Here is a 15777-nt window from a genome sequence, read left to right on the forward strand (position 1 = left end):
CCCACTCCGAGCCCATGCCCACCTGAAACCCACCCTGCTCACATTCCACCCATGTGAGTCCCACAGGAGCATGCTGGCTGGGATAGTTCAGAGTGCTTGGGGATGTGGGTTCAATCCTCACCTGGTCTCTGTGTGTGAGGACTAGTGTGTTCTCCCTGGGGGGTTGGGGGGTGGGGTTTTAGGGTTTCCTCCCACCTCCCCAAAACACTAGGTAGAAAGGCTGGCTGTGCTGTACCCTGTGATGGCACTGTGACTGGCACCCCGTTCAGGGGGTTATTCTGCCTTGCGCCCAGTGTTTCTGGGTAGGCTCCGGTCCAGCCACGACCCTGATTAGAAAAAAAGCAGATGGATGGATTGAGACTGATGTTAATAATAATAATAATATGACCAGCATGTCAAATATTATATTATATTCATATTTAGCAGAATGTTTAGATAATGGATTACTACACTACTGTATCTATAGGTATGGGTTATCAGCCTCAGGCAGAATCCCCAGTATTAGTTCATGTTTTTATCCTTCGTGCAGAGCTAAACACACACACACACACACACACACACACACACACACAAACACATACACACACAGTGCTTCCACTCCCAGTCCAGTCCAGTACGCCCTCGCGCGCATTACGCACAGGCGATTCCGTAGCTGCCCACCTCTGCGCGCGCGCACGCCGCTCCTTCCCTCCATCCTCCTCCTTCCTCCTCCTCCTCCTTTCTGCTCTCGCTCGCCCTATAAACGCGCGGCCGCTCGCGCTGTTTCCTCAGTCGTCCTCGACTCGAGCTTGCGCGCCAGAGCTGAACGCAGCGGAGATAGCAGGCACGTCCTCGCGCTCGGGCTAACTCGCTCTCGGCTTTCGGCTCTTCAGAGATGGAACCTCGCGCAGCTCATCGACGATCTCGCGCCTCCAGCGCGCTCAGCTTCAAAAGTGAGTGTCTTTTTCTTCCTAAATGTCTTTTGTGCATGACTTTTAATTCCCATCAGCTGCAGTCCGTGCTCGTGCACGCTGCAATAAGCCATAGGGTGGTGATGGGGTGCAGGATGTAGAGATACAGTAGAGTAGCTGTAGATCTAGAGCTCGTGCAAAAAGCGGCACACAGGAGTGAGATGATGTGGAAAGTTGATGTTCTGCACTGACGTGGATGAAGGAGATTAATAATGATATTTAATGCAAATATTTAATAAGCAAACATCCACCACATCAATGAGTACTGCATACTGTTAAAAGTATAAGATCCTTGAGGAACTTTTGGAAGTTCTTAAGTTCCTCTTAAGTTCCTCTGGTGCTTTGAGGAACCTTCCAGCAAGATACCACTTCTCAAAGCACCTAAAGAGGTTCCTCTGCAGTTTCAACCTGAAGAACTTCCACTTTTAACAGTGTAGAACTGAGCTCATTAACTGGATAATAAAGGTGCTACAATGGGAGAAGAACCATTTTTTGGATCAATAGAGAACCATTTATATACAAGACACACATGTGTGAAGACCCTGTAAAGAAGTGTTGAAGTTTCTCTACCAATTTAAGGGTTCCTCACTATCCACTATCCAGATCTTCTTCAGTCTAGAACATCAATTTTATATTTACCATTTTTGGTTCCATAAAGAACCATTTAAATGCAGGAGAGGTGCATGTGAAGAAGACCTTAAACATTCATGAAGGTCTTCACACACACACATCTCCTTTAGAAATGGCTCTTAATGGAACCACAAGTGCTTCTTCTATGGTACTGCTCAAAGAACCTTCATTTTAAGAGTGCACAGAATCGTTTGAGGCTCATTTGGGTCCAGAACAACTTTCCGAAGCTCCAAAGTCAAAATTGAGAGCAACAGAAAAGCAGCCAGGGTGCTGGAGTAAAGCGAGCAGTGATAGTTAGCTCCTCAGCAGCAGTAAAGGGCTAGATAATAGACTGGAACTGAACAAATTTTCAAGCACACCCTAAATAATCAGGGGCTTATAGGGTACTGAACTGAGAGTCATGACAGCAGTGGAACCCTTTAAAGACGTATCTACAAGTTTTTCAGGCGAGGAAGCATTCAAACATCTAAACAGGCCTCATTTATCAAGCATCTCATCAGATGCCTAATTAAATTCAGTGACCCTTAACTGCTCCCAGATCAGCAATTCTACTCTAAGAAGTTTGATGAACGTAGGTCATTGCTTTTACATTTTCTAAGTTCTACATAGTAAGAAACTGGGGTTCCTTGACACCTATACACCTTTAAAAACAGGGTTCAGGGGGTTCTCTATAGGACCAGAACCATTTGAATGGCTAAATGATGGTGAAGCCACTCGTTCATGGTTCTATATAGCACCAGAAATGCCTTCCACAAGAGATAAGAGTCAAAGAACCCCTTTTTCCAGTGCTATCTAGAACCCGTTTTGCTGAGACCGTGAGCAATGATGGCCACTAAATCTCCTATGAGGAGAGACATACGCACGCGCGTGTGCGCTCACCGCTGAGCGGGTCATGGCACGGGCGCGTTGGAAAATCTTGCGTGCAGAAGCTGAATGCGCGTGCCATGATTAATTCACGCTGGCGCGCGGCTCTAATAGGCACTGTATTGTGCGCAGTCACTGGACCCCCTCCCACGCGCTTAAAGTTTCATGCGCTGCGCTCCTCCAGCGCGCTCCTGTTTCACCTGCCTGACGCTAATCCCACCTCTTTTTGTTTCACGCGCCTTTACACACCCTTCCATCCGTTCAGTCCGCGTGGAAGGCTCACGGGCTGTGTCACGCAGGTGCGCGTTCACATCAATCGGAATTTAGGGTGTTGAGACATATGACAGCCCCCCCAATCACCCCCCACCCCCTCCAGCATCTCCCCCTCCTAAAAAATAATCAGGTCACATGCATCTCGGTAGAATCTATGATGACCATGATGACGACAGAGGTTCATGACCCGCCACCTTAAAGGGCAATTCCACCAATTTACTACTTAGTGATTCTGTGGTTTACTGAGGTCTTCTGAGGTCATTCAGGGTGGGCTTTGGTGGGAAATGGTTCGTAGTAGAGAAAGCTAGTAATTTCTTTACAGTGTTTGTTAATGGAACCAGGGGTCCTAATATTTACCACACACACACATATATACATATATAATATCTATAATATCACTATGTGTGTATATTATCTCTCTGTATATATATAATAATAATAATAATAATATAAGTATATAAATATATGAAAAATATAAATAATCTGAGCCCACCAGTGAACCTACACGCGAACCTACATATTATATGTAAGGCTGATCAAAAAAAATCACAGATTACAGATAAAAAAAAATGTATCCATTTATTTCTGAAAAACAACCTAAATTCTGAGGTCTTCTGAAGAGATGACGTTCGCCTGGCTTTGACAAACAATGTGACATAATTGCAGAGAAAACGAACAAAGCATTTGATTGGTTAGTAAAAAAAGAGGCGTGCCAGAAAGCACAGAAAATCTTTATTTTTTTTTATTTATTTAAAAAATGTATTATTTTTGTGATGTAGCTTTATAGAGGCATCTCTCAAGTATCTGATACTGTTTCTCTATAAGGGGGCATAAGGGGTGAATTCCCCTGTAACTTTAAACTGTAGAAGTGTTTTCAGTTCAGCCATTAAAAACGACCTTCAGTCTGATGTTATTTGAGTCAAATACAGTTTGAATATATTTTTTAATTTACACACCATATGCTCTTTCTTCCTCTCCGCAGGTGGTCTCACTCTGTGGCTGGTGATCTGGCTGTTGGCATGTCGTGTAGCTCCGGGCCGCGCGTGTCCAAAGCTTTGCGTGTGTTACCACACTCCCATGACGGTTAGCTGCCAGTCGCAGAACTTCACCATCGTTCCAGCTGGAGTGCCCTATGAATCTCAGCGCGTCTTCTTGCAGAACAACCGCATCACAGAGCTCAGGGCCGATTCCTTCGGTTTCGAGACCCAGGTGAGCATTAAGTATTAGCTTGGCAAGTATACAGTTGGACTACAGGCAATTTGAGACAATGCAAGACAGGGCCCTCGTCTGCAGGACAACACAGTACAATAAATGATAGCTGTAGTAACCAAACCTTATATTCCTCCCAGGTCCTGTGGCTGTATTCCAACAACATCACATGGATTGAGGCAGGGGCATTCAGTAACCTGCGTGTGCTGGAGGAGCTGGACCTGGGTGACAACCCGTCACTGCGTCGGCTGGATGGCGGCGCCTTCCGCGGTCTGGAGCGTCTGCAGAGTCTCCACATGCACCGCTGCGGCCTGACCGAGCTACCCGCCGACCTCTTCCTCAAGCTCTACAGCCTGCAGTTCCTCTACCTGCAGGAAAACCAGCTGGGCCACTTGCCCGACGGGCTCTTCTCTGACCTGGTCAACCTCACGCACCTCTTCCTGCACGGGAATCGCATCCGCACACTGTCTGAGAACGCCTTCCGTGGCCTGGTCAACCTGGACCGTCTGCTGCTGCACGACAACCGCATCCGGCAGGTATGGCTAAGGGCTATATAGCCTTAAGACATTCCAGCACTTTGGCTCAAAGGTGGTCTTTTTTTAAAGGTGGTCCTACCTTACTTACTTACTTACTTGACTCGTCTCTGCAGGTGCACCGACGGGCATTCCGCGACCTGGGCCGCCTCACCATCCTCTACCTGTTCGACAACCAGCTGCGGGAGCTGCCTGGCCAGACTCTGAGGGACACTGTGGGAGTGCAGTTCCTGCGCCTCAACGGTAACCCTTGGGGGTGTGGCTGCGAGGCCCGCTCGCTTTGGGAGTTCTTCCGGGGCGCACGGGTGTCTAGCTCAGAGGTGGCCTGCACTTCTCCGGCACAACGCAAAGGTCAGGACCTGCGCTTCCTGCGTGAGCTGGACTTCGCCCTGTGCCCACTGCCCGACCCTGGTTCGCTGGCCGGCACCACCACCACTACCTTCAGCACCAAGACCCGCTGGTGGTTCTCCAAGGGCAAACCAGCCGCTTCGTCCAAGGGCGCCTTCCACAAGAGCGGTGAGGCAGTCAAGGCATTCCCATTCGCGTCAGTCAAGAACGTCCATCCCGTGGCGGCTGCAGCTGCAGCAGCGGCATCGAACCTTGCTTCCAAGTATGAGCCCGCAGCGGAGGAGGCTGCCCTGCCCAAGTTGGAGCCAGAAGAATACTGGGCCAACTACGGCAGTGAGGATGCAGCCTCAGTCCGCTGCTTCGAGCTTGAATGCCCTGCGGCTGACGATTCGCCGGCCCTCTCTTCTTCCTCCTCCTCGTCCTCCTCTTCCTTTTCATTTCTCTCTCTCCTCTCTCTCTACATGCTGGCTCTCTCTCTTCACTTGCTGTTTGGCTGAGTGCAGCTGTCTGAGCTACTCTCTTCTCTTCTTTTACCCTTTTTTCAAGTGCTTGGCCCCCTAGCAATTTAACGGGGCCCGATACCGACAGGCACATGACAGCTGTAGCAGCCTCGGGAGAGATAAAGCTGGTACAGACATACACATACATAAACAAGCCTACACATACACAAAGCACTGTATCCAGTGTAATTGCAAGGTAGTGCAAGGTGTTAGGTTGGCCTGTTGCTTGCATGAGGTGGACTACAACTCCCAGGAGGCTTTGCAGCGCCACCTAGAGCCATTCTGCACTTTCTGCACACAGCGAAAAAAAAAAAACAGGCAAATATGATTAGATGGTGCTGGACAGAACAAAAGATGAAGACAGGAAAGGCAGTAGAAGAAGACAGTTTCATCTGACGAAAGCCATCACATGAGACCATGTAAATAAGTCACAATCCATTCACCTGCACTGCCTGTATATAGGCTCACTCACACAAATGCTTTGGCATTAAAACAGCACCCAAACACTTGGGGCATGGTGTGTGTGTGTGTGGACTGTGTTTAGCTAGACTGCAGCATAATTAGTGTGGTTCAGTATGAAGCTGTAATAGTAAGAGCACTCTGTGAGTGGAGGGAAGGCTTCTGTGTTCATCTGCTTGTTTCAGGGGATTTGCAATGTGTGTCCACTGTGGAGCTTATGTAAACTGCATCGCTAGCGTGGGTGAGTGTGCGTGTGTTATGTGTTGTTCGTTCTGGGCTTTCACTGTGCGCTCGGCCATTCGGACTATAGAACTCAGGAATGAGAGATGTGCTCCTGAGTTCACCATAAAAGGAGAGGTTCCACTGTACACAGAGCAAACCGAGCTCTGCTTTTGTCCTCACTGTAAATAAACCAATAAACATTCTTTCTATCCCAAAGTAAGCATGTCTTCTGTCTCATTGACTTATTGACTATTGTTTATTTTTTATAAATGCACATAAACCATATCTATACACTGTTCATCTGCTTTGTGTATCAATAAAGCACACACAGTACATTAGTCTGTTGTTAACCACCCTGCACTATTCATCGCTGGCCAGTTACTAAGCACTGAAAACATAACGTCAGGTCAGTCTCAACAGTATATGGACATTTTATTATATTATATTTTATTATATTTATATATTATACAGTGTAAACTACACATGGACATTTTACATGGTTCTTTATTAAAGTCAAATCAATATTTAAGATTTTTTTTATCCCCTGACCCCAAACCTGTTCCTATCCCTGACCTCAACCACACAACTCTCAAAACCCCAAACTAACCTTACCCTGGTCAAAAATCCAGCCCTGGTCCTTACCTTAACACTGTTAGAATCAGAGCAGATAGTCTGAAATGTATTAGCACACGACCCAATACATTTGACATCACAAATACATTACAAATACCAATACATTTTACATGACATTACATTACAAATAAATGAATTACATTTAAATACATTATTATTATTATAAAATATAATATATAAATGTTTTTACTCAAGATATTCCAGTAAAATATGATCATTTATTTGCCAAATCTAGGAAAAGTAATATATAGATAGATAGATAGATAGATATACATGTAAATGAATGCAAAAGCAATTTCTATGTATATATACTGTATATGGTGAAAGTGGAGCAGATGGTAAAGCAAAGAGGGATCAGTCGAACCCGTAATTACAATTCACTTCTTAAACTGCTTAAGATGCTCTCTTTAAAACCTTAATGCTCTTTAAAGCCACCCGCCAGTGTGTGTGTGTGTGTGTGTGTGTGTGTGTGTGTGTGTGTCTGTTGGCACAGCAGTGTCTTGGAGCGAGTGTGGCGGCTGGCTGGAGAGAGAAAAACGTGAGTCAGTGAATGAGAGCGAGGAGCTTCTCACATTTCTTAATGAAACACACCTCCGCAGCCTAACACGTACAGACACACACACACATATACACACACAAACACTCACACACACGCAAGTGATTATAAATACCAGCCGGAAGAGTTTCCTTCAGACATAAAAGTACTTGCGTTTCTCCTCCTACACGACTTTAGCACTCTTTTTCTCATTCTCAGCCTTTCATAAGCCGGCCTGGTTTTGTTGGGCTGTCAATATGGCTGTCAGAAACTCAGAGGAGCTCTCTCTCTCTCCCTTACTCTCTCACTCACTCTCTCTCTCTCATCATCTTTTCACACCCCGTCACCCACCACCCTCCTTTTTCTCTCTCACCCTCCCTCTCTCCCTCTCCCTCTCTCTCTCTCTCTTTGGCTTTCTCTTCCCTTGGAGCCACAGATGGTTCTGTTTGCCCGCTTGGCTATGTTGGCGTTATAGTGACGTGCATCTTCATTCATAAGGGCTTATTAGAAAGAAGCTAAATGTGGGTCTGTGTGTGTATGTGTGTGAATGAGAGATAGGCATGGAAAGAGAGAGAGAAAGAGAGAGATCCAGAGAGTCTAAACTTTCACAGAGCGAGATCATTACCGGACACGATTGGGTTCAGGGAGGAGGTGACCAGGCCAATTTGGTCAGGAAAAAAAGAAGTAGCACGAAACCACAACGGAGGAATTTAGAAGAGTTAGAAGGACTTTACTAGAAGACCTCGTTATCTGAGAAGAAAAGTAGCGGAAAGACGGAAGCTCGGTTGCTGCACTGAGATTCAGATTAAAGCTGAATTCACATTACAGGATTAAAGCGGAATAATCTGATTTCTCTCTAAATGTGATACAGATCTCTCAGAGCTGTGAGAACACAAAAGTCTGATCCTCTCAAATGAGATAAGGCTCATTGCACCACTGGTGAGCCAAAACATTATGACTATCTGCCTACTATGCTGTTCATTCTCAAAGCAGGACCCATCACATCAGGCAGCTTTCTTTTATTGCCCAACATCCTGTTCCAGTGCCCTCAATGCTCTCATGTAGGTGCTTTTGCACTATGAGCACCTGAGCACTATGACCAGTCTGTGGATACACAGCCATAACTATAATTGACAAGTTTGTCCCACAGTAGCCCTTGCCCTTTTGTGGGTTTGGCCTCGGTGGGATACACTGTAAAAAATGTAAATACTGATTACAGAGCATTTTTTGAGTTAACTCAAACTAGTTTAGTCAAAAATTATCTTAACACATCACATTTTTTACTTTTTGCATCTCAGTCCATATTGGGCTGAAAAACATTAGTAAATGAACTTAAGCTGTTTAGTCTGTGGCTCCTCCCCCCTTCTGCAGGTTAGTACTTCACCCATCACGTGACATACCCAGACTTGAAGACTTTGGACAATGGAGGGCCTTGCTGGGATTGGTACATATGATCTCCTCAAGCTTGATAAGCTTGCAGTTAGACCATAAGGCCACCCTAGAGCTGTGCAGTTATTCTACATATAAACGGAGGACCTGAGGAACGGAGAAGTATCTCAGGTCTTGTTCACAACTGATGGGAAGAGGGATTGTGCGATCGGTCGCAGGTTAAGTGCAGCAGTAATGTATGAGTTTTCTCTGTCAGGTGGCTGGGCTCATTCTTCTTGATTGAGGGAGGTGCATGGTTATTCATGAGAGGCTCAAAGTACAACTGCTCCTCCTTCGCATTGAGAGGAGCCAGCAGAGGTGGTCTCGAGCATCTGATAAGGAGGTGTACTAAGGCACGACCAACTAGGAGAAAACCCAGGGGAAGACCCAGGATCTGCGTGAGGGATTATATCTCCCTGGCTGGTAGAAATTGCTGGGGACAGGGACGCCTGATCTTCTGCGCTCGCCCTATTGTCACCACTGCTCTGGAGTGGTGCAACTGTCTAACTGCCTGCATGTCAAGCAACAGAAAATCATTAGATCCCACTAGCAATTAGCTAGACTGAGCGGAAGGACTACAGACCAAACATCATACAAATTTTTTTATCAGTTTCATATTCTGTTCGTTTACCATTTAGAGGTAGAAGAACCTTTGAAGAACTTTTGACTGGAAATTGGTCTGCCTTTAAATATTTTCCGGTGCAGGTTTTCATGACGGATATGTCGATTATGAGAAGTGTCTGTTACCATCTGTTATGTATCCTGGTTCTTAACATTATTTGCTTCCTCAATAGGTGGTCATAATTATTTGACTCATCAATGTATGTGGCCCTGCATATCCGATATATGCTTATAAATGCATAATGAGAATCGTCACATTAGAAAACATCATGTGCATGTCACTGCGGTCATCCTCCAGTGTGGGCAGTGTGTCAGCACTGACTTACAAACACATTTTTAGAAATAACAGCCGCTCAAGCAGTGTAAGAAATGACACAAGCAAGTCTATTTGAGACGAGTGAACACCTCTGCACTGTTTGAGGCGAGCGTGTGATCATTTAGACATGCAGTTTGCCTGGCGTTGGTTGCTAGGGCATGAGCTGCCAGGGCCTTTTAGCTACACTATCTGTCCATAAGTGTTTAGACACCTGCTCATCCAGTTTCTTCTGAAGGGAAGGGTATTAATAGGGAGCTTGTAATTCATTGGCTGCTGAAACAGCCTCTACTCTTCTGTGAAGGCTTTACACTACATGTTGCAACATTTCTGCAAGGATGTAATTGCATTCAGCCCAAAAAAGCATTAGTGAGTTCAGGTCCTGATGCTGGATGATCAGTTCTGGATCACAAACTATACTCCAGCTCATCCCAGAGGTGCTGGATGGAGCTCCATCACACCAGAGAACACAGTTTCACTGTTCCACAGCCCAACATTAGAGGCCTTAAACTAATGTTTGGTATTAGGCACCTTTGGTGACCTTAGGTACATGTTTGGCTGCTCAAAAGGCCAGCAGTCGGCATGCTAATACTGTGGTAGCGATGACACAGACATCTCAGGAGGAAAATTGCAGTTCTTACAGTTGCAATCGTTCATGTAAGAATAAACACACTAAAAAAAGCACTCTATAAAATACATTTAAAACAAAGAGAGAAAAAAATGAAATATGTACATATATATATATATATATATATATATATATATATATATATATATATATATATATATAAATTATATGAATATAGTAAAGTGGTATAGTGGTAATAACTGTGATAATAAATATAGAAAATTATTGCATCCAACATATTAAATTAAATTAAACATGAATATATGACTTTATTAATGCCACAGTATGTCTTTGCACCACATCCCACCACTAAAAAATACAAAAAAAAATTAAAGCAAGGACACTCAACCTCAGCTTACCTAAGATATACCTGTTAGCTTTGCAGCAAAATGTAGTCCTCAAACCTGGCGAGTGCCAGAAAAGTCTTCTAGGCAAAGCCTTGTGCAAGTGTGTTTCAACAAAGTCCGTCAGCCAGTCACTGAATAAGAGGAAAACTCATACCTCTGTTATATGGGCCCTAACAGGTGGAGTAAATGTGGAGTTTTATGAGGGATAGAGATTTATAATCGCCACCACAGCCATACTACACTCTTGCCGTGGTGCAGATGTTCATCCTACAGCATTTCACTGTGCTTTTGGGTGTTTGCTACATTGGGAGCTAGTTCTGACTCAGCTGGGAGAAAATAGAGCAAATAAATGAAGAAGATGAATGAAGGAAAAGGAGATTTTGAGAATGAATTTAGACTGAGTGGTAAATGGTGCCTTTAACAGATGAATGCATGCCTGGTATAGGAGGGGGGCAGCGGAAAGGGGGATGATTAAGAGGTGGCAACAGGGGGAGAAGGGGGCTTTTGCACCCTTCTGTTTATACACTCAACTTCTGTTCAGACCTAAGAATAGCCATGCCAGCCGGGCCCTGCGGCGAGTGTGTATGAGTGTGTGTGAGTGTGATTTGGGTTCATGCAGTGGGTTTGAAGTTTGCGTGTCTTTGGTAAGGTTTACTCAAATCCTGTTCTGGCCTCCTAATCTTCATGTGGGAACACTGCTGGTTTTGGATGGCTAACTACGGACGTTCATTCACAGCCCCTTAATATTTTCATCCTCCTCTCATCCTGCTCTCTCCCTCTCACTATCTCCCTCTCTCTCTCTCCGCTGCCAGTCAAGGCTGTGTTTAATCATGTAGATCACGGTGATTAAGTTAAATCACTTCTTTTCCTGTCCATCATTCTATTTCTGTCTGCAATATTTGCCCAGGATGTGCCCGAGATTGATTTTCTGGCTCAAGACTCCAAGCTCAAAACACACACACACACACACACACACACACACACACACACACACACACACACACACACACACATACATTCATACATCATACATTCTTATAAACTGCTGCATATGTATTTTATATACTTATATATATCCTTATGCAGTAATGATATATCCCAAATGTACACCATAAGGATAAAAGTATTTGGACACCTGCCAGTCATTGTTTCTACTGAATTCAGGACTATTAAAAAGAGTTGGCTTTTGTTGGAGTAACTGTCTGTACTGTCCAGGGATGAATGCTTTCTACTAGATTTTGGAGGAGCACTGCTGTGAAGATTGGATTGCATTCAACAACAAGAGCGTTAATGAGGTCAGGATGTTGGATGTTCACCATCCCAACTTATCCCAAAAGTATTGGATAGAGCACCACCCATCATTCCAGATAACACAGTTCCACTGCTTCACAGCTCAATGGTAACCAATAGAAATGCTCCAAAATGACTTGGTTTTATTTTATCTGGTGATGTATATATACTTTCACACACACACACACACACACACACACACACACATATATATATATATATATATATATATATATATATATATATATATATATATACATGTCCCATATTTATTTCAGACATCATACGTCTTGTTTTTCTGTGGTTTTTCAACAAAATCAGGGATATGTGATGATGAGTAAGAGCACATTCAGACGTCTCACACCCACTGCTATCTCTCCATCTCCTTCATCCCCTCTCTCACTCTCTTGATCTCTCTCTCTCTTACTGGTGACTCCATCTTGCACAGATCTATCCACCCTTGCTTCGTTTTTCATTCATCAGATGCATTTTCACTGATGCGTCATTCTGTCTTTTACTCTCTCTCTTCCATTTCTGTTCATGATGCATTCTCTCTAAGCTCACAAAAGCTGCCATTACTTGTTTATGTTCCTGCTTTTCATCATTTCTGCATCATTCCATATTGTATCTCTGCATATGACCACATTTAGAGACCACAGGTGATCATTTTCAAACACTAGGAGGGCCATTGTATTCTCTTATTTTAGCAAAAAAAGCTCATCACAGATAATTCAGGGCTTGGTATGATAATGTTTCCAGCTATAAACTTTATGTATATATAAACACATGTACATCATCTTAATTTGATCTTCATTTGATTAAAAATGTAATGAATAAAAAAGCAATTATCCTTGTTTTCCTTTTTCTCCCAATTTGGTACTGGCCATTAATCTCCCCGTTCGTAGCTCCCCCTGGCACTAGCAATGCTCCTGACACTAGAAGGGTAAGAACTTGAAACATTTATTAATATTAAAAATGCATATGATTTGAATCAGGTGCAGCACATAAGCTGCAGATAACTGGATCCGGTTAGAGAGGATTTGGGGGGGGGGGTTAGGCCCCTTCCACACATATTCAGATTTTTTTTAATACTGAGGTTTCTGTCTGAGTGGACCTCCTGTCCACACAAAATATCATTTTTAGTCACTGAAAATTGAGCTTTTCGAAAACACTCTCCAAGATGGAGATTTCTGAAAAGACAAAGAGAGTGTTATGGTGTGGAAGGTGGAAAACGGAGCTTACTAATAATGCTGCCATCAAAAGGCATGGTTGTTTCTGGCTGAATCTCAAATACCTCCTTACTCCCTATAGAGTGAACTACTGAAGTTATAAAACTACAGTGTCTACACACAGAGAGCACTAGATTTCAGATTTTCACATATGAATTAATGTAAATACTGTTCTATAACAGACATTTTCCTACATCTTCCATCTTAGTGGTGATTTGATGTCTCTCTTTATGAGGTACTATTACCTTATACAGGGCAATGCAGGTGTTTTAGTTTCTGTTTTGAGAAAAAAATGTTTACAATGGATGTAGGGGAATCTCCATTTTTTTTAAATATCCTCATACATCTGGACGAATCGTTATTTTTTATTTTGGTTGCTCTTGATTGTCAAAATAAGTGCTATTATCATGGGGCAATCCAAAGAGCTCTCGAAGGCCGTCAGAAAGAAGGTTGCAGATGCAGAGGAGTCTGGGAAAGGGGTTTAAAAAGATCTCAAAACAGTTAGAAATCAGCTGTTCCACTGTCCACTAAATCATTTACAAGTGAAACAACTGCCAGCAAGGTCAGGTCAGGCCGTTCTGACCTGTTCAGCTCACAAGCAGACCACAAGATGCGTAAAGAAGCCTCCACCAATCCTAAAATATCATTACAGCTCTTGCTACAGTACATGCATTGAGAGACCACAAAAGTTTGATTTTCATAGGAGGTATGCAAAGAGCATTATGTATTTTTTGTTAAATAAGTCAAATCATCTATAGATATTGTTTGAAAGAAGATCAAATATTGATATGTCCATATTTCAAAATAAAAGAAATAATTTCACATGACTGTACTTTCCTCAGTTTGCACAACACTAATTGGTCCACAAGCTTAGACAACAAGTATGCCTTGTCTGATCAACTACATCTGATGTAGAGGGGAACTGTGTCAGCAAATAAATTCACACACTACTACTATTTACTCACTCCTCCAGTATAAAACATATCTAGAACACTGGTTCTGGCTGAGTTACAGAATCTGCTCGGCTTAAAACAACAAACTACAGTCGGACAATTCCTATCTGTCCTCTAGTCGATGGCGTGACACACTATGTCCCAGTTCTAATCCTGAAATCCGTAATTCGAGACGGACAGTTCTCATTAGGTGAGAACTGCTCTCCTAATTACACCTGACTGTGTGATGGTAATGTTTCATTTTCCAGCCTATTCTTAACGCACGAGTAGCCACAAATGACTTGGTAGCCATAAAAAATATATGATACACGTTTGTATTCTGTCACAGTATCGTATTATCATTTTTACAGTAATTCACATTGTGCTTGAAAACTTGCGAACCCTTTAGAGTTTTCTATATTTCTGCAGAAATTTGACCTAAAACATCATCCGATTTCCACACAAGTCCTAAAAGTAGATAAGGAGACCAAATCAAACAAATGAGACAAATATATTACATGGCCATTTATTTATTGAGGAAAATAATGCAGTATTAAATATCTGTGAGTGGGAAAAATGTGTGTAACCTTTGCTGGTGCGACCCCCTTGTGCAGCAATAACTGCAGCTAAATGTTTCCGGTAACTGTTGATTAGTCCTGCACATCACCTTGGAGGAATTTTAGCCCATCCCAGCTTCAACTCTTTTATGTTGAGGGGGTTCCTTCCATTAACTGCTTGCTTCAGGTCCTTCCACAATATAAGACATAGGCTATGGCCTTTCCAAAATATCAACTTTATTCTTCTTTTACCATTCTTTTGTAGAAATAATTGTGTGCTTAGGGTCACTGTCTTGCTGCATAGCCCATGTTTTCTTTAGATTTAGCTCACAGACAGATGTCCTCACATTTTACTTTAGATTTTGCTGGCATAATTTAGAATTCACTGTCAAGAACTTTTCTTTTTCAGTTTGAAAATTCTAATGATTTAAAATACAATGTGAATGTTTTGTTATCTTTTAAAAAGAAAGTCAACCAAATACATACCTTTATTTAAATAACTCATATATAACATTTGATATTCAGCTTGTGTTGTATCAACGAGCTGACGCGCCTCAGATATGAAACGTGAAAGCGTATCTGTGGCACAACGACGCTTCGCTTACAGAGATCATGTGATCGCTGTTATTTTGAGCAAGACTCATAACCACTGTTTCGACAGTGTGTCTGGGATCAGAGATGAGATGTTTCTGACTCTCATTTAGGAGACAGATGTTGGTCGATTAGTTCTGGATCACAAGTGCCTGGATTGCCAAAGGACTGGATGAAGCTTCATCAGATCAGGGAATGCAGCTCCACTGCTCCACAGCCCAGTTCTCTAGCTGATGGTTGGCACTGGACATGATGACTCAAGGCTCATGTGCAGCTGCTCCAGAACACCGTTCTATTGCAAGTGCTTTTCTATGGAGATTATACAAAGTGTCTGAGCTTAGCATCTTTAAAGGAGCCGAGTTTACTAATTAGAAGGGGTGTCCACAAACTTTAATACCTGTGTAAAAGATACCACACTGCAACAGCTCCCTGAAGCCACATAGCAAAGACAGGGGGAGGTGACCAATAGTCTAGTTTTTCTACTTCTAATCTGAGAAGACTGGACTTAAAAAAAGCGTGGTATAAGGCGCTATTCTTTGGTAACAGAAATGTGCAACAACACTTTCGGCATGCCAGCTGATCACAGGCTGTAGGACTCTTGTGGAGCCATTATTGTAAAAACAATATGAAAGAAGTGTGTGATCTTCAGGAAGGTGACTGTAAATGACATGACAGCAGACATGAA

At 43.2% G+C, this 15777-nt stretch overlaps 1 protein-coding gene across 1 annotated transcript; it reads left to right on the forward strand.

Moving 5' to 3' along the window:
* The first annotated feature begins 783 nt into the window (after positions 1-783).
* rtn4rl2b (reticulon 4 receptor-like 2b) lies at positions 784-6208 on the forward strand. Its single transcript, XM_072663453.1, has 4 exons — positions 784-932; positions 3700-3926; positions 4067-4462; positions 4576-6208. The coding sequence occupies exons 1-4, from the start codon at positions 875-877 to the stop codon at positions 5302-5304; spliced, it is 1410 nt and encodes a 469-aa protein (XP_072519554.1). The 5' UTR covers positions 784-874; the 3' UTR covers positions 5305-6208.
* Positions 6209-15777: the final 9569 nt, after the last annotated feature.

The sequence above is a fragment of the Salminus brasiliensis genome, chromosome 19 (genome assembly GCF_030463535.1).
Source record: "Salminus brasiliensis chromosome 19, fSalBra1.hap2, whole genome shotgun sequence".
Classification (NCBI taxonomy): domain Eukaryota; kingdom Metazoa; phylum Chordata; class Actinopteri; order Characiformes; family Bryconidae; genus Salminus; species Salminus brasiliensis.

Excerpts from the sequence above, each read along its gene's own strand:
- rtn4rl2b (XM_072663453.1), top strand. The coding sequence starts at position 875 with ATGGAACCTCGCGCAGCTCATCGACGATCTCGCGCCTCCAGCGCGCTC. Across the intron at positions 933-3,699 it reads CAGCGCGCTCAGCTTCAAAA|GTGGTCTCACTCTGTGGCTG; the intron begins GTGAGTGTCTTT and ends TCCTCTCCGCAG. Across the intron at positions 3,927-4,066 it reads CCTTCGGTTTCGAGACCCAG|GTCCTGTGGCTGTATTCCAA; the intron begins GTGAGCATTAAG and ends TATTCCTCCCAG.